The 19,648-nt window shown below is 47.7% G+C and overlaps 1 protein-coding gene across 1 annotated transcript; it reads left to right on the top strand.

The window, feature by feature from the left end:
• The first annotated feature begins 5,777 nt into the window (after window positions 1-5,777).
• LOC120850076 lies at window positions 5,778-9,917 on the top strand. Its single transcript, XM_042292836.1, has 4 exons — window positions 5,778-5,946; window positions 7,347-7,451; window positions 9,180-9,240; window positions 9,347-9,917. The coding sequence occupies exons 1-4, from the start codon at window positions 5,778-5,780 to the stop codon at window positions 9,915-9,917; spliced, it is 906 nt and encodes a 301-aa protein (XP_042148770.1).
• Window positions 9,918-19,648: the final 9,731 nt, after the last annotated feature.

Below are 19,648 nucleotides of genomic sequence, written 5' to 3'. Positions count from 1 at the left end.
GGGGGGGGGGGGGGGGGGCATCCGAGGTGTTATCGAGGTGAAGGGGCGATGGGAGGGGGAGGAGGAAAGAGGAGGGTTATGTGGACATGTCCCAATTAGGAAAAAAGATGTCTGCCCCTTTCCGACGCCACTGGTTACGCATGTTTTTTGTTTTGTTTTTGATTTTTCTTTCTTGCGGAAAAAAAGGGTGGGGGGGGAGGTATTTCAGAACGTGAATCGGGTCTATATTTTTCGTTTATCTCAGCCTAATCTATATTATATATATATATATATATATATATATATATATATATATATATATATATATATATATTTAATTTCTCATCCCGTTAGCGTTTCTTCGCGTGTTGTGTTCTTTTCCTCCCTACGAATGTACTGACTCGATGTTACCTAAAGTGAAAAACCAGAAGACAAGTTCTACAACCGACAATCTTGGTGTTGCGTCTGTTATTACAGTCCTTAGAGCTTTTTGATATTCGAAGTTGATAATGTTTAGTTATATAAACGGCTTTCGTTCACACATCTGCTCGAGTGTCCTCGAAGGCCTGGTCACACTTTCTCTTTTTCACTTTTGCTGGTGTAATGTACTGACAAGTTTCACTGTTTTCGCTATGTTTTGCGGACTTCGTGTTTTCGGTTGTCAACCTTGTTATCTGTTTGTTATCGGAACAGCAAAGTAAAACCTATTAGTCGTAACCAAGACAGCGATGTGTCCGGCTCACGACATACTGTAATCCTGGTTTGCCGACAGAAGGGCCCCCTATGGGATCAGCTGTCGCCGGCAGAGTGCCTGGTTTCTCCGTTGAGGGCGCGCGGTAAAGGTTTTTCTGGGACCCACACGGCAGCTCCGAGCCTGCCTTCCCTGCGGCCTGGCACCCCTGCCACTAGGTGATTACCGCTCTTCCTTCCTTTCCGCAGGGGTCCACCTCGCTGCAGAGCGGCGCCAGTGGCGGGACCAACAATTTTTTAATCGTAGCGAAAAAAAAAAGTTTTTTTAATGTTGATTTAATTGCCTCTGTCTGACTGATTAGGGGGCGAGGGGGCGGTGCCAGGAGTTAGAACAAGATTGTACTACACCACCGAAGTACTTTTATGTTTTTGGGCTCGGCAACTATGACGGGTGCTGGCTCCCCTAGTGGCAAAATATTTCACACGCGCAGTGGCGACATGTTGGTGGGAGAGCTATTCCGCAGACAGGTCAGAACTAGGTAACGCAGCCGGAAGTTGCGCGCCTCAAATTGACGTACGGATATCTTAGGAAACAGAAAGGCTTTTCAGTGGCGCCATGCGCTCATAGCGTTAAGAAACGCTGCCGATTCTGTGTGTACTAAACACCGCGCGCTGTCGCTCTCGTCTGTCGGCAGGTCAGGATTACAGTATGTCGTGGTCCAGCTCAAGTCATTACAATTAGCGAGGGGAAACTAAGCCTAATCAACGGCTACGTCAGCTAGAGACAAACAAAGAGCCACGGCGGCAGAAGCGGCCACAGCGGCACAACGGCAGTATGACAACCAACGGCACCGGAGAATACAAGGTCGGAACAGGGAGTGCATGGGAAAAGTATGTCGAGAGGTTGGATACGTACTGCGTGTGTCACAAGCTGGCCAGCGAAGAACAAAAGCGCGCGGTTTTACTCAGTTGCTGCGGCGCCGAAACGTACTCGCTCATAGTTACGCTGGTAAAGCCTAGTCCGACGACAGCGAACTATGCAGACATTGTGACAGCAGTGAAGTCGCACATGCACCCGCGGCTGTTGTGGCGGCGCCACTATCGCGAGGGTTATAAAACAGCAATCACAAATAAACATAGGTTGTTCTGCACCGGTACTGGAGAGTGCCGCTTCGGCTGCGTCGGCAGCAACACAACAGCGGCGACGAGGATCAACGGAGTGACGAGGCGAAGCCATGAGCCTCGCGGTGCCTCCCCCCTTCCGGCCCGCTCCCGGGAAACCTGCTGTTCCGTGAAACCAATTTTGGCGGGTGTTCAACTACTACCTGCTGGCGACGGGAGGCGACGCCCACGGACCTGCTTGGCGGAAGGCCCTACTTTTACACTGCCTCGGGTTTGAGGGGCAAAGAATCTTCTATTCTCTTCCTGAGACGTTCCCTCTAGTACCGGAACCCAGTGAACCTCCTGCGGCCACACTGTTTCCCGCTGCACTGGACGAGTACGATGTCGCTCTGGCGGCCCTGCAGAACTACTTCGAGGCGACTTCCAATGGCGTCGTGGCACGACACCTCTTCGGGCAGCGAGCACAGCTCCCCGGGGAATCCATCGAAGCATTTGTTGCCGAAGTACGGGACCTGTCCTCGAACTGCGAACTTGGATCCATGGAGGTTGTCCGTATATGCCTTGGACTTCCGTTGGTACTGGGTCACCCGTTCTCGTAGCCCTGCAAGACTTCTTGTCGGTTTGCTAAAGAAGTCTCGAGATGGTCCACCTACGATATCCAGCTTCGTCCTGGGGTGACGTCCGTGGAGCAGGAAGGCTGGCTTCTCGCCTGTTGCTGCCTAAGGAAAACAACGATAGGCGCCAAGATATTCTAGCACGGCGTCCTTCAGAGGACGCTACTCTTGTGCACTGAGTTGTATAAAGCCTTTGAAGACACAGTTAAAACGCTCGCTCTGGCCATTGCTCTATGGATGATAAACTGAGGAAAAGGTGTGCTTCGTTCCACGCTCCTGCAGGAATGCTTCGAACTCGGCCGAGACGAACTGAGGCCCGTGATCACTGACCAGATCGGTGGGGTAGCCCTCGCTGCTGAGCACTGACTGTAGAAAGGCAATTAATTTTCCTGACGTCACCAGACTCGTCAGCCACACATCCGGCCACTTGCTGAAATAGTCAATTAAAGTGACAGCATACCGGCAATCGCTTGGTCCTCTGGAAAACAGTCCCACGATATCCACACCAAGTTTCTCCCACGGAGCTGACGCGCGCACTCGACCGGATGTAAAGGAGGCAAGACAGGTTTTACTGATTTGTCGACTGCTTGACAAACACTGCAATACTTGACGGCCGTCTCAATGTTTGTGTCCATGCCAGGCCACCAATACGTGTCACGCGCACGCTGTTCGGTTCTTATAATCCCAGGATGAGCCTTGTGCGCAGGCTCCACTATCTTCGCCTAAGAGCGGTCGGAACCACAACACGATCTTCCTAAGCAACAGGTCTTCACTCATGGAAAGTTCTTCCTTCACTTGGAAGAATGGTGCTATGTCTGGAGGCAACTCCTTTGGTGGCCACGTGCTAGTTGTCCATGCCACCACCTGCTGCAGACGGCTGTCCTCCAGAGTCTCTTCGTCAATTTCCTGCTGCGATACACACAGAGAAATAGCACACACAACCTCCTCTTCACACGGTGTTTCGTTAGGTCCTTCGAGAGGCATCCGTGAGAGGGCGTCTGCCATGAAGTCGTCATCTTCTTTCTTTAAAGCCATAGTGAAACTCTATGCAAGGAACCAAGCATACCACCTTGCGATTTTAAAAGGCCGCTGGCCAGTTCCCTGAAAGTTCAACAGTGTCAGCAGTGATCGAAGATCTGTCTGGAGCGTAACATGGTGACCCCACAAGAAAACACGTATTGTTCGCATGCCCACATGCAGGCCAACGCCTCCCGTTCTCCCGCGGAGTACTTCCACTCTTGCAATTTCAAAGTTCGGAATGCCAAAGAAATGGTCACCAGATCTCCTTTCTTCTGCTGCAGAACAGCTTCAAGGCCGTATGCTGAGGCGTCGGTCGTCACGACGACGGGTAGCTTGGGGTCGAATATGTGAAGTGGCCTGCCAGAAAGCAGAGACTTCAGCCGCTTGAAACTTTCTTCTCGAACTGCCGTCCAGCAGAAAGGTTCCCCCTTGCGAAGTTCTCGCAATGGTTCCGCCAATTCCACGCACCGTGGAATGAACTTCGCATAATAGCCGACCATACCCAAGAATGAGGATAGCTTGGTGACATCTGTCGGTGCCAGAGCTCTCACTATAGCATTGACGTGGCTTTGCATGGGCAACACTCCCCGTTCACTGACGACGTGTCCCAGCAACGAGAGTTCGTGAAAGTTGAAGATGCATTTGTCGTTCAACCTCAAGCTAGTTTCGTCGATGCGGCGGAGGACTTCGTGCACATTCTTGAGATGCTCCTCCTCCGTTTCACTAAAAACAATGATGAAGTCCAGGTAGCAGAGAACTTTCTTGCACCCCTTCAAAATTGTTGTCATCATATTTTGGAATGCAGCAGGAGCAGAGGCCTATCCGAAGCCAACCCTGGTGAAACGAAAAAGACCCTCGTGTGTAGGAACGCGTTAGGTCTCGGCTTTCTGGACTCAGGGTGACCTGGTGGTACGCGCTGGATAAATCCATCCTCGAAAAGTACCTTGTCCCGACGAGCGCTTGAAGCAGTTCCTCCGTGTGGGGCAATGGGAAACTGTCCACCACAACAGCCTTGTTCACATCCCTCAAATCGACGCAAAGTCCTACCTTTCCATTCTTCTTCTTCACTGCAACGATCGGCGATACCCATTCCGAGGCGTCAATTTTCTCGATAATGCCCGCCTGTAAACGTCGTTGGAGCTCTTCCGAGATCTCGTCTCTGAAAGCAAAGGGAAGTCTTCGAAACTTGGCAGACACGGGTTCGACTCTCTGACGCGTCTTCACTGTGTGATCGAATCCCTTCGCAGTACCGAGCGTTCCGTCGAACCGATGAGCAAATTTGTCAACCAGCTCCGGAGGCAGTCCCGAATGGACGCATGTAGTGTTGAAACACTTTAAATGCGTGTGGGCAACCTGGCGATTCCAAGCGGTTGGCCCAAGCTGCCCCTCCCACAATCATGAGTGGTCATCTTGACCACGAGAGGGCCAAGGGCAATTGGCCACGCGAGCGGCGCTCCGCCGATGATAAAAGGCCGTCGCAGCGGATGCGCGGGGGCTGTTGGGATCGCGGCGCTGGCGATAGCGGTCATTAAATGTTTACGTGTTGTTGAAGCGGTGTGCTGTGTCATTCTGGGAGACGGGTAGCAGCAAGGAAAATCCCACATGCCTCACCGCTGATTTCGAGGGACAAGCAAACGACGGCGTCGATTCCAAGTATATTCGTGCCCCCCGATACGACATAGAAACGTACGTCAGCCTTCCGCTCTCTGCAAGCGACGGCGGCCACAAACCATCCCTTCACCGCAATATTCCGCTGCAAAAAATCAAACAAATTTGCAGCTGAGTCCTGCAGTCGAAGCGAAGAAACAAAATTCTTCTGGTACGCATCTTCGGAAATTATCGAAACTGCTGACCCGGTGTCGACCAAAAAGGATAATATCGTCCCCTCGAGACAGACAGAGATATAGATACCGCTTTTCGGTTTTCCTTGCACGTGAAGAATACTGAGGGCGCCATCCTCGCAGCTATCTGAACAAGCAACTTCTCTGATAGCGCGGCCTTCGTCACCGCGTCCGGCGGTTCTCTTGCGAACAGCACGAAAATGTCCGACTTTTTCGCACACAGTGCAGGCCTTGCCTTTCGCTTTAATGCGATCCGACGTGCGAACCGCCGGAACGAGTGTCCGAGGGCGAGGGTTTTCGTCGCACCGGAGCGTCGGACGGAAGCTCCGTCCGGCGCCCGCATGCGTCTAACTTGCCAGATATCGCCGCACGCACGGTCCGATTTTCGGAGGGCCGCAGCCAATGGCAGCACGGTTAGCGCGAACGTCAAGGTGACGTCAGTGACGTCACCTGACGACCGGCCGACCTGTAAAGCGTATGCTACGCGCGAGAGCGGCGCACTGAGCGAGCGATGGATGCGAGCACGACGGAGCGCGTTGCTCAAAATGAGCCTTTGATTACGCTGGTTTATAGCAAGCGTGCTATATGGGATCAGGAGTCGGTGCTGTATAGAAACAGCGATCTGAAAGCGAATAGCTGGAAATTTGTCTGCACAGGGATGGGCCTCACGGAGAAAGATGGTAAGTACACGGAGCTTTCTTTTTTCATGTATTTTTTTATTGTTTGTTCCCAGAAGAATGGCCTAATTATTAGCGGAAATGTTTTCACGAAAGGTTTCAACTAGAGACAGCTAAGCGCCGAGAAACTGAGCAAGAAGTGGAGACGAGAGCGCGGTGACGCCAGAATGCCGAGCAGATTGTTATTAATTAGTGAGAACCTAAAGTTAGCTGCCCTTGTCACTACTCGCTCTTTGAATGCGAACGCTAGACGTCGGCCTTTGCCAATCGAAGGAGTTTGAAGTTTAGATTAAAAAATAGCTAGCTTTGCCTCTACCTACGATTCATTCCGACCAGAGCTCGACGTTCTAGCGTCCCCGCGCGCTCCCGTCTGCGACTCCACCAGTTTCCGTCGCTATTGTCTGTCTCTTTATTGAAAGAAGGATATTCAAATTTTATGTCAGCTAGCGGTCGGCTGAGGTAATTATCGGTGCGTGGTGAATGCACAGGTGCGGCCGTTGGTTTTCTGAGAAACAATTATCACCAATGTCGCGTTCGCGCGGACGTCGTGCACCTTGACCAGAAGTGTCTATGCGCACGACGCGGAGCTCACGGTGGTAGAATTGTTCCCTATCGTTCTGCGACGTTTCGTCGACGACGCATTTGATTTTCTAGAAAGAAAATTTTTAAAATAAGATATGTTGTCGATATTGCCAGATGACTGACCAAAAAACGACAAAAAGTGCACCGTCTGCTTTTCGGATTTGACCCTCGGTCCGCTGCGTGTGAATCAGCCGTTACCAGAGCTACGCCACAACTTCTGCAGTCCCTTTTGACAACCAGTTTCATATACGTGTTTTTTTTTTTGGCTAATTAACTTTAGAAGCCGCTAACAGCTAGCGCGTGATTCATTGAGGCGTGTTTGCAAAAACCCCGTATAAACCAGACAAGCAAAACGTTTCGAGTCATGCCACCCGAGCCCGAAGGACCATGCCGCGAGTGTTATCGTCTGTTGCAGCTGTTCTACAACATAAACCTGAAATAAATTACTTTATACATGCTTTATGCACACCTGATATTGAGATACCTACACTCAAAGCATTCTCCATGCAATTGAGCTAATTTGGCAAAATATATATTGCGTTTCACTGCACATATTGCTCAATACCTGTAGCCTTTGTGAAGTGGAGTAGCAGTGACTGCATGCACTTTTCTTGTTCTTGAAAGGTCTGCTGCAGAAGTTACATGGTGCATTAACGTGGAGTGGGTGCCTTTAGTAACAGCTGCATGAGGAGACAATTTGCACCCCCCCCCCTCCTCCCCTCCTCCCCCATGACTACAGTGCACGCAATTCCACGAAGCATCTTTTTTCAGACATTGCTATATGGTTCTCAAAAATGCCTGAAATGTGTATCTTTCCTTAGAAGACATCAGGGCTGTCATGAAAAGGTGGAGAAACCTTTGTGATACATTTGGCAAAAAGCTGAAAGAGATGAAGAAAAGGAGTAGTGCTGGGGCAGCCGAGCCCGCCTTAAAGGGATACTGAAGCGAAACTTGAAATACACCTATTATGGTCAGAAATAGGTTCAATATGATCAATGATATTCATAAATCATAATCGCGCGTTTGTATTTTGAACGGATGGCTATATTTTTCACCCTGATGGACCCGATTGGGCGCGCGCTCAAAAATCGGCCATCGGAGAGCGCGATGCGTCTCGGGATATTGGGCGCATTCGTGACGTCACTTGTGCCGGTCGGGAAAGGCTACGGCGTGAATGTTGTGGTTACGAGCATTGCCACTTGGTGGCGCGTCGACGATTTACGACCTGTGACAACGTGGCCGTTTGAGATGTGCAAGGGCTGCACGCACGCTGCACCACGGGACCACGGCAAGTCGGCAACCACGGCAGCACTGACAAAACCAGCTCCGAGGCCGGATTCTCAAAGCGAATTGTCTTAACCTTTGCGCAGGTTACGACAGAATTCTACGACAGCTCCGAAGCTGTCTTACGCACTTTTTACGATCAAATCAACAAGGCCGACAGCGTCGCTCAGTTACTTGGTATCGGCCACCAACGGACATTTATTTTTCTTCGTGCTCTTCTCGTGCGTCCCGACTTCAACCAGCAAGAAAAAAAGGAAGGAGTACTTAAAACAGACCACGACGATCAAGAACGCATAATCCACAAACACGCGAGAAGAGCTACAACAGCCACGATTCTGCCGACCGAGCGAGCTCGGCAGAATATAGTAGGCCTAGCAGCAACATCGACTCGGCGCACCGTTGCTCCGGCGGTCCTTGGCCAAGACCGTCTGTCCATGACCGGCTGGCCTGCTGAATGGAATATGCCCGCGCGACCCTTGTGGACCCTTACCGGATGAGTAGTTTGATCCCTGAACTAAATTTCAGAGGTCAATATTTTCCCCTTGTCATCTCGATCTCCTTGTTTTCCGAGACAGCGGTGACGAACGCTGTCGTCGAAAAGGGACTCTCATTGATTCTATCTCCTTGTTTTGTGTGATATAGAGCTCAAATAAACGCCATACGGATTACCTTGGCAACTCTGTATGTACACTCTGTTATTAGTATGCCATTTTTATTCTGACTCGACGCTACGTCAGTGTCGAGCTATAGCAGTTCGTGGGAGCTACGCGATGTCGGTCTAACCTTTGTTTGCCGAGTGTCATGTCAGTATCGAGTTGCAATCGTAAAAGATCGGCCCAGAAGCGCTTACCGAAACGCGGTCTAACAGAGCGAATCCAGCACTTCGATCAAACGCGCGTGTCCGCTCCGAGTGTGAACAGGTATTTGGCATTTGCGTGGCTCTTGCTGACACCCTCGTAGTTCAAACATATCCTTTTTAACGTCGGCTCGCAGCTCGCGACTCGCAGCAACTAATACCGGCCGTGCCAGAAGCATGTTCGGGCCGTGTCGTGCAAAGAGCCGCAACGAGAACGAGCTCACTGTGGCCAACTACGCTTTGGCTTTCTCCGCCAAGGCTTTGCAAACGCGTTCAGGCCTAGGCGAATTCTGCCGGCACGCCGTATTGCCGCAGAACGGCGCTGCTATTTTGGCACAAGTGATGTCACGAGAACTTCCCCCCATCCACCAGATGAGAATTTGAAATCGTTTAATTATGTTTAAAATTAGTTCTCCTGTGTTTTACAGCGCAATATTTATATTTCCGAGGTGGTGCCTGTCCCTAGCCCATATTTATGCAACAAGATCGGCGCTAAAATTTCGTTTCACTACCCCTTTAAAATGGGCATACATCAGTCAAATGCTCTTCCTTCGGGACATCATGGAGCCACGCGTGTATGTATACCAATTTTTCAAGTCTTTATAAAATAGAAAATTTGCATATGTGGATGATTTCAATGCACTCAACAGCCAATGAAAAAAATGTTTAATCTGTGTTTAGGACCACCAGCAACATTGAACTTGACGTGGAAAATGAAAACTCGGTGCAAGAGGTCCTGCAAGGCTACGAGGAGGAGCTGGAGGACAGCGCATCACAGATACTTTCCGCCATCGTAGACGGGCGTGGCAGCGACAGCCCTGCGCACTCGGCCTCCTCTACCCCCACCCACTCCCCGCATGCCCCTCCTACCTTGCCTTCCCAATCTGCCGCTCTTCACCCTCAAGCTTCCACCTCCGCTCCATGCCGTTCCCTTCCTTCTCCTCAGTCCGTCTATGCTGCTTTTGCAAACCCTGTCTCTCCAAACACTCTTTCCGGCACATCACGACCGCCCAGTCAAAAGAGAACTACTAACGACACTGAGCTCATCCAAGACATTGACCGGCAGTTACAGAACAAAGAAACTCCGTCCCAACAGTTCCTCCTTTCCCTGTCTAGCCATCTGGACATTGTGCCAGAGCACCTCTACGGTTACTGCAAAATACATTTCCTGGATGTGGTGTTACAGTACCGAAGAGGTGTAATACCTACTACCCTAATGCAGGTGCAAGGACCGCAAAATAATGTACAGTAGTATACACATTCTTTCGAGTGAAGTTCCTTCCCCTATCATCACATGCCCCTGTCGTATGTCTTAAGGAATGCTACTTCCCCGTCCTAGAGAGCAGATTGGGGAGCACTAAATGCTCCTATCTCATCTGCTTTGGAGGACGGGCAAGTAGCATTCCTAAGGCATTTGACATGCGCATGTGAGGATGGGGGGAAAGAAGATGTACAGATGTGTTTGTCTGCCCAATCCTTCGATTTATCCTTTATTCTTTAGTTTTACAAGATAATCGTAAAAATTTCATAACACAACCTCTAAAGGACACTTGTGCAGTACATCACAACATAATGCCTAAGCTTCTTACTAACTTTCATCGCTCTTACTAACCAATGAATCAACCATGCAACGTCGGAAATAATAAAACAGTGCAATCTTAAAAAAATTTTGTCTTGAGTGCACCACTGGAACACAAATAAGATAAACATTGGACAAATACTCTAATTTGCACCACTGGAACACAACTAAGATAACACTGCACATATATTCTAATTTTACATTCCCCTAGACCGAGTTGAGGGAAAAAAATTAATTCACAGCTTGGCAACTTCCAGCCACGAAACAAGACTGCTTATGCAGCAGTTTATTTATTTTATTTTGAGTGACACACCAACAGCCTTACACATTCTTTGTGGTGCACTTGTCAATGAGTCAATTAGCAGTAAAATTTTAAACGGGATTACAGCTAAATGTTAGGACAAAGTAGTAGTCTCAACACTTTCCAGATTAAGGCTCTTCATCAAAAATATCAAGACTAACATTTCCACAAATCTGTTCTAAATGGTTATGCATCAGTTGTAAGCATGTCATGGGTGCAGCATGGTAAAATTCGGTAGGGTAAAACAAAGTATAAAGTCTACAAGACCTACGAGGAACGTGCAAGTAGATGTAACTGAGTAGCTCTGGTGAATCAATTGCACCATTTACAATCTTATACAAATGTGTCAGTCCACGAAATATTTTCCTGTTGGGCAACGAGTAACTACACGAGTTCACAAATCCTCTTATAACTATAGTAATAATTCGGTTGAAAATAACAATCAAACAAAACACGAATGAATCTACGTTGAGCACACGTAATTACGCCTGAATTTGTCACTCCCATACACTCCCAGACAACTGAGGTATATTCAACACGACTATGCACCAGTGGAGAAAACAAACGTAAAATAGAATGTGGGTTAGAAAAACCTTGTGTCACTCGCGTAATGTCTAGCACCCTAAAGGAAGCATTCACAATTGTAGTCTCGTAATGATTTAAATTTATTGCAGGATTCATAAAAACGCCTACATCACAGATGACCTCAATCCGAGTAATATTGGTGGAATCTAATACACAGGGAAAACTCAGAATTTCACGCTTCCTAGAAAAGGACATTTTTTTCATCTTTAACTCATTGAAGAGTAGGTCATTTGAACAACAACATGCTGAAATAGAATATATGTAACACTGAAGACATTCCCAATCGTCAACCGTTTTAACCGCCGTAAACATCTTAAGGTCATCGGTAAATAACAAGAACCGCGTGTGGTGTGTTTACTACAGGAAGATAGATCATTTAGAAAAATTAAAAACAGCAAAGGACCAAGGTTAATGCCTTGAGGAACCCCAGACGTAGATAAAAAAAAAGAATGGATAATCGGCCGGATGCTTGCACAAAGTTCAGCAGATGAAATGAACTATCGAGGAAACAACAAAACTGAAGACAATAGAACAACAGTACAGAACCAAATAAAGCACATTTTCCAAGCGAAGTTGCATGATGATTAGATCTATAGTTGTTGACACGTTAAGAACACAGAAGATGCTACACCTCCAGCACATGCTTGTTGCCTTCTACCGAACTTAGACAACGCATACGCTGCAATGTACCCAAGACAGAGCGTCAAGTTCTTAACCTGTCATTGATGACAGAACATACCTACATTTCAAAACTAGTATGGAACATAATGACAATCACCAATTGTTTCCAGGCAGTGGCCGCAGGGGAAAGCTTCTGCCAAAAACATGTTTCTTAGATATTCTGCGTGCACGAGCATGTGGTTTTCCAAAAAGATATTTATGCGCAAGTATTCGCACAAACAAAAAATCTGCAGTGCCTAGCTGCACCGGAGCCTTTACCACCACTGAAAACGACTTCTGAAACTATACAACAACTCATTTTTACAAACAAACCGGAGCACCCCTAGCGGACGCCACTGGCGCTGCGCATGCGCGATGGGGTGTGGGCAAAAAGCTCGCTGTCGCCCATAAACAAACCATTGAAATGCGACGCTGTCAGCATCGGTGTGAGTCTCCCTGACCTTTTTCGCGTTTGAATTGTTGATTCTACGTCTTCTTGGCAATGTCTGACTACTTGAGCGGCCTCACAGAAATTAACGAGGCTCGTTACACCGCAATACTTCGAGTGAATAATGTGACATGCAGCGATTCATTCTGTGTAGACGCTGCAGAAAGGATGCTAAAGCCTTATTCGCATGACAAGATTTCGCTCGCAATTTTCAGTTGCCACGTCGCTCGGGCTGCCAAAGCGTGAACCATAGCTGAGATGGTTGACGTCGATACTGAAAATCGCAAGCAGAATCGGACCAAGGGAATCGGGCATAACGAGTCGGTGATGGCCACTGGTAACAATGATCAACATCTCCTTGTATCTACTGTTTACATTGAGCCTGCTTACCAACCTTTAAATTTAAGTCTTTCGAGGACTGCACTTACTTCATATCGTAAGCAACGGGCCACCATTTGGTCTACGGGTCATGTCGTCTAAGAGAGCAGACGGCAAGCAGAAACGTTTGAAAGAGCAGACGACAGTTCGAATGATCAGGCGGCCGTTTGAAGTTATAGAGGCGCTAAACCTAGTCCGCAGGTGGTCTGTAGAACTGGACGGCTTTCCGGCGTTCATGTGGGAACAAAACAAATAAATCTGATGATTACAAGTATCTGTGAATTGAACCCAAAGTGCTTCCCGCCCAAGCAATCGTGGTTCGACGGCATCTGCTTTTCCCATTTTACGGCACATATCCACGTTCTCAGACGAACCAAGCACATAAAAACTGACTTTCAAACCTTTCTCGACTCTTTTAAAACAGTCCCAGTCGAGGCGTTGTGACGAGAAGGCAGGTTTTTGTCTGGTTCCTTTCAAAACAATGCAGGAATACACGTCTCACATGGGGAGTTCCGCCCACAGCCCGACCGGAAGAGCGCCCGACGCGACACCACCACGCCGTGACGTAAGATAGATGAGTTTGTGTATACACCACATGCAGAATATCTAATTTTCTCCTGTAGGTCACAGTCTGGAAAGTGCAGGATGCTGTACTGGAATGCTTAACCTACAATAGACCATTTGCTATATTACCCAATCATCAAGGAGAATGCAGGGATTGGTGTTCCACGCGCCACACGCGCACGCCTTCCCTGTATAAAAGATTCGAAGTAAATAACCAAAATAAAGCGTTGACGAGCGCACGTGCAATATGTTATTTGTTTTAAATATTTGCTCTAGAAAAGTTGCTACTGCCGAGGTCAGCATGTGCAGCGTGAGGAACACCAGTTTCTGTATTCTCCTTGATGCTTGGGTAATATAGCAATAGGTCTATTGAGCCTTTTAGTTAACACTTCAACACAGCATCTTGCCAGGACACTTTGCCTGCAGCACTATTGAAGTACAACTTGTACAAATCCCGCACATACCGGGCCATGTCGGCAAAGTTCCGCGCCAGTGTTCGCGCCACCTGCATTGGTGGCTGAACAAGCAGTTTGCGCCACTCGCCGCCCTGCCTCTCACCAGTTGAATTCACAGAGTCTGCGTACCCAGCTGCGCAGTATGCGTCGTCTCCTGCGTGCTGCTGCATCAAAAAACTGTGGAGTACACAGAATGCCTTCACCAGGTCTTCGGCGTTCTGTGGGCTCTCCCCCAGTCGCTTTTCTAGGATCCTCCAACGTGTGACCAGGATGCCAAAGGCATTTTCCGCACATCTCCTTTAGGTGCGAGAAAAGAGCAAAGCAAGAGGTTATTTCTTCAATTCCCACTTGAGAGGCATGAACATACCTGTCAACTCTCAAAATAGTATGTCAAGTTCAAGAATTTAGGCCTCATTCCCAAATTATTTTGTCCTATTTTACAATAAATCTTTTTGTTGTGAAAAATCTTGAGAAGTGCAGAGAAAGAACCTTACGATCCACAAGGTGGTGTAACTAAGTCCCACAGATAGTTGCTTACAGGAGCCAAAGCCCACTCTCCTCCTCGAAGTTTGGCAGCTGTAGACCGAGGAGACAACTTTTTTGCACAATGTGCCCGCCACGGTGCTTTCCCCAGAATCTGGCACGAGGGTGCGCTTCGGCGGCCGCCATGATGAGCGTCTGCTACGGATTACCCTGACTGGAAATTGCGCTTGTGGCTTTGCGGTGCATATTGTCGAGCAGGTGTGCCAGGTTTTAGAAAGAACCGAGCTTCTTGCTCAGTCAACTTTCCATTACTTGTTACTTTTAAGATGCAATATCAGGAGGCAACGACTGCAGCAGGTGATTGCTGTTGAAGGAAATTTAACTGGTCATTCATTGTGACTTTTGTTTCATTTTTCACATTAAATTGCTTCATCCTTTTTTTATGATGAATAAATGCCTTGTACTTGCCTTTCTTCTCAGTCTTTCAATGCTGTGTACATCCCCTGCACCCACCTTCGCAGAACGGGGTATGGGCTTTTACCAACAGCCACCGTTAACAGATTGTTTGCTGGGTGAGATATTGCATTTACAGAGTTCACATCACCTTAGTTAACCGTGTGACTCGCAGATAATAATAATTAAAAAAAGGTATGAGTAGAGTTGAAGCTAACATTTTTTTCTAAAACCTGGAGCGCCCGCTCGGTTATATGTGCCACAAAGCCACAAGCGCCATCTCTATTCAGAGTAATACGTAGCAGACGCTCATCACGATGGCCGCCGAAGCGGGCCCTCGCGTTGGATTCTTGGGAAATCACCACACCGAAAAAGAGACTGAAGATTCATGCATGAAAAGCACAAAAAGACTCATGTGAGCTATTATGTGGTCTCAAAACTAGGTGAGCCATTAGCAGATGGAGCGCCTATGTACTTCGGTGAATGCTCATGCGTCTAGGGGATGTTTGTCTGCAATAGTACATGCTTCCGGTTTACACGCAGCGTTCACAACATTCCGATATTTTGTCAGGTTTTATAGCGCAGTGGCACAGAAAGAACGTCCACAGTGAGATTTGTGTGCTTCATACCACCGAAAAAAAAGATGTGAGGTGACGTGTAGTTGTGACATAGGCATTTTAGATAATGGCTAAGGCCGACATCAAACTGCACATTTCTGCATTCAGACACAAAAGGCATGTGCGAGCCACAGCTATCCCGTGAGAGCTTTACTAATTTTCATGTCTGCAGGTATACTGTGAACTCTCTAATTGCATATCCTTTTTTTTTAAATTCAAGTTTTGGAAATAATTGCCAGACATAATATTTTGCGATTTGGAGTGATATGGTATGTATTCATAACGTGGCGTAATATATTTGCGAGACTATTTGTATGTCACAGTTGTCAGGTTGCTAAATGAATGAAAATGACACGATTTACAATACATTGAACATGCAGATTTTCAAGAAACTCTGCCCTTACAAGAGTCTAGACCTAGTTCCTTTCACCTTGCTCGGCTGAGCCGGTAGTTAAAGATGCGCTTGTCCCCGTCAAGGCCACGTCCGGAATAGGGCCTCAGGAAATCTGACCTCAACTGGAACGCCTCATCCCTCACGAACACGCATGGGGCAGGGATCCTTGTGCTGGGCAGTGGCAGGTCCTTCGGCAGCTCCAGACGGCCTTGCTCAAGGAGCTGGCGGAAGGCAGACTGCTGGAGGACCCCTCCATCGCTCTGCTTCCCGTAGGCGCCAACATCCACAACAACAAACTTGTAGTCGCTGTCTACTACGGCAAGCAGTACAATGGAGCAGGTCCCCTGGAATGAACAACATTATTTTGCTTAAGGGCAGTGTGGGTACAGTGGACTCACAATAATTCAAACTCATACATTTTGTACTTCCGGTTAATTCAAAATATTTCAAATTTTGCCTGTCCCTCTTTGATTTTGATGCATTTATAACCTGCTTAATTCAAACATACTATTTGTTCATTGCAGCCCCATTGAGTTTGCTCCTCACCGAGCACCTGTGTACTGCAGTTTGTGTTAGTTTAAATTTAAAGATTAAATCTACAGATGTTCAGCAGAAGTCTGGCTGGTTGGATTAAAATTATAATAAAGGAAGTAACTACTAACTGACCAACTGCTCCCCCCCCCTCCCCTGATATCTAGCCGACCCTATAATATAAATAAGCATTTTGAACCCCCCTCTTCCTCTCTCCTCCCACCCGCGGCCCCCCTGGCAAAAACATTCTTGGCCACAGTGCAATGTTTTAAAACCAACTGTACCTAGTACTAAGTATGGGAGTTATTTCAATTAATAGTACTTGAGAGTTTATGTCATGAGTAGTAAGTAGATTCTGCAAAATTGCCATGAACTGCTGCATGTTATGCAGGGATAAACCTCTATATTAACATAAAAAATGTTTTATAGGAAGATACGAGTGATGTAATCGAACATTGGAAAGAAATCACTATCCGAACGGCAAAGAATTGGTTGAATTAAGAATTGTGCATGGAATTCGCGACACACATTGGAGTTGAAGAACATACTGCCAGACTTTGCAGGAGCCTGGATCAGTATGTGTTTGCCATCAACTGCCCCCAAGCAGTTCGGGAATTGCCAGCTCCTGCTGAACCCATCAGCCACCCGAAGCCAGGCAGCAGTATCTGGTTTCTAGTCAAAAGCAAACAAGAAACACAGGGCATGTGAGTTTATTTAGAGGATCACATGCATACATGCTTATTGGCCAACACTAGAAGTTCAGAGACACAGATACAGTTACTCCATATTACTTCCGATTTTGAGATGTTGGCAAGAGCAGTAATCTATGCCAATTGAAGTGGTGCAGCTTGCGACTAAGGTTCGCCTAGTATAGACCTTTGTAAAAAGAGCACTCTGGCCGCCGCTATTTTGCGATTCGAGCGATTCCTATAAGCCAGAAATATCTGCAATTCGCCCGAGCTGTAAAAACCCGATCAGCGCAACTCCCCACTTGCATTGTGCGTTCTAAGTTTGCCAGCTTCTCTTGAAGGTTTTTATTTTATTTGCCTGTTCAGGATGCTTATCCTTTATTTCTTATCTTCCACTTTGAGAACCAGAGAATACCAAAGCTCGTAGCTTGCTCAGCCTTCGCAGGAAACGAATGATGAAAGTGAACGAACACGAAGGGAGAAAGTCAAAAGCCTGTTTTTCAGTACGAAAATTTGAAAATACGGTGAAGAATTTCTGACTTCTTTTTTCTTTTAAAGCTCTTTGTCTTTTCACATTTGATGCATCCGCAATGCCCAAGCACGTCAGCCGATCCCAGCTCACACATTGGATACGAGCACCATGTCACTCGGACGTACAGTATTTTCCGATGTATAAGTTGCGGTTTTTTTCAAAAATTTCTGGCGGTGCATCCTATACAGCGGTGCGACTTGTATGCGCCGACGGTGGAATCTCGTGCATCTCGCCCGTCCACGTTGACCGTGAATGTCGACGGATGAGATTCCACTGACGTCGACAGTGGAATCTCTTGCATCTCAAGCGCTGACGTGCGGCTTTTTTTAAACAAAAAGGATCAGGAAACGCTACCATCGACGTACTAATTTTCTTAGTTCTGGCGGGCTGAGCGTTTCGGACTCCGCACGGATCCGAAAGGAGTGCGGCCACTGTTGGGGGCCACGCAGTTTCCGGCGTCAACTTCCGGTTGCCAATCTGTTTTTCTTTCTTTATGCCCCACCATCCCGGAACGTGCCTACTGTCTTTTCACCTGTGTCGAGCACTGCAGCAACATGGCACCGTCCAGAACGCGAAATAGCTACACAGCAAAGTTCCAGCTTAGCGTTGTTCCATACGCACCCCGAAAATGGAAACCGGGCTGCCGGGCGAGAATTCAATGTGAGTGAAAAAATCGTCAGGAACTGGCGGAAAGCTGGGAACTTGCTGCGTTCAATAAAAGGAACCAAGAAAGCTGATAGCGGTAAAACGGCGCACTGGCCGCAGCTTGAGGATCGTCTTCGTACGTGGATATTGGAACAGTGAGCCGAAGGCCGGGTTCTTTCGACAGTGCAAGTGCGCCTGAAAGCCATGACAATTGCGAAAGACATGAACTTGGTCAACTTTACAGGCGGCCCGTCTTGGTGCCTTCGTTTTATGAGACGCAAACACCTATCCATCGGGGCCCGAACAACAATGTGCCGAAAACTGCCGGATGATTTTCAGCAGAAGCTCGACAGCTTTCGGGAATTTGTGCTGAAGGAAATTCAGGAGCAGGATGTAGCTGCTTGCAACATTGTGAACATGGGTGAAGTTCCATTGACGTTTGACATCCATATGGGAAGGAGCGTGAACGAAAAAGGCAAGAAGACCGTTACGGTCCAGACGACCGGCCATGAGAAGTCCCATTTTACCCTGGTACTGGCTTGCTGCGCCGACGGGATGAAACTCCCGCCAATGCTAATATTCAAAAGAAAAACAGTGCCAAATGATCCGTTTCCGCCCGGAGTCATGGTGGATGGATGAAGATATGATGGGTGTGTGGCTAGACAGATGCTTTTCCCAGTGACCTGGTGGATTTTTTCACACACACAATGGCCTTTTGGTAATGGACAGCATGAAGGCCCATTTAACCGATTTGATTAAGAAAGAGATCAAATCCAAGTACTGCGTTCCAATGAAAATCCCAGGCAATATGACCAAGACGCTTCAGCCACTGGAAATTTCCGCCAACCGCAGTTTCAAAGCTGTTCCGAGACGTATATAGGAGACTTGGATGACCGACGGAGACCATAGCTTCACCAAAACGGGACGCATGAGAGCACACGTCTTTTGGCGAGGTGGCCAAATGGGTCAAAGAGGCTTGAAATTCTGTTTCCAAGGGCACGGTGATAGCCAGCTTCAAGAAAGCCTGCCTCATTGAGCCTGTGCCTGGGAGTGACGCCGACAAAGCAAGCATCAGCAGTGAGTCTGAGGACGACGCTGAAGACACACAAACCACGCTAGACCCCGAGATCGCTGAACTATTCCTTACCGACTCGGGGGAAGAGGACTTTGATGGTTTTGTTTAACCCTAACGAACGGAATGAATACAATAAACAGGAGCACAGTTGACATTGCATAGTTCGACCGCAGGTGGGTCTGTTCTTAATTTTTTTAACATTCACCTACTCGCGTCTTATTTTCGATAGTATATTTATTGTACTGCTACATTGTAACGGGTCTGAATCCATCAGGCGTAGCCTTCGGTTACTGAGGGTCGGCTTTCCCTCGTAATCCGCTCCCGACAACATCGGTGGCTAGTAGACGCAAGCACCAGCGTATCGAACCGCATTTGCCGTGCCAGTTATTTTTCTCGTTTGATTCGTTGGCGAAATTGGCTCCCGCTTCCGTATGTGTCGCGATCCCAATTTACATAACACAGGATTAGCAATGCCGCACCGACTGTACAAAAAGTGTGACTTATACAAAGGTGCGACCTGTGTACCAACTTTTGCATGAAAACAACCATTTTTAGGGGGGTGCGACTTATACAAAGGTGCGACTTATAGACCGG

This window comes from Ixodes scapularis, unplaced genomic scaffold, assembly GCF_016920785.2.
Source record: "Ixodes scapularis isolate PalLabHiFi unplaced genomic scaffold, ASM1692078v2 PGA_scaffold3__209_contigs__length_174095766, whole genome shotgun sequence".
Classification (NCBI taxonomy): Eukaryota; Metazoa; Arthropoda; class Arachnida; order Ixodida; family Ixodidae; genus Ixodes; species Ixodes scapularis.
Note: the sequence above shows the minus strand (reverse complement) of the source record. Positions and strands in the feature narration are given on the sequence as shown.

Coding starts and splice junctions, on each gene's coding strand:
- LOC120850076 (XM_042292836.1), top strand. CDS start 5,778: ATGGATGCGAGCACGACGGAGCGCGTTGCTCAAAATGAGCCTTTGATT. Junction 5,947..7,346: donor GGGCCTCACGGAGAAAGATG/GTAAGTACACGG, acceptor ATCTTTCCTTAG/AAGACATCAGGGCTGTCATG. Junction 7,452..9,179: donor TGCTGGGGCAGCCGAGCCCG/CCTTAAAGGGAT, acceptor GTTTCACTACCC/CTTTAAAATGGGCATACATC.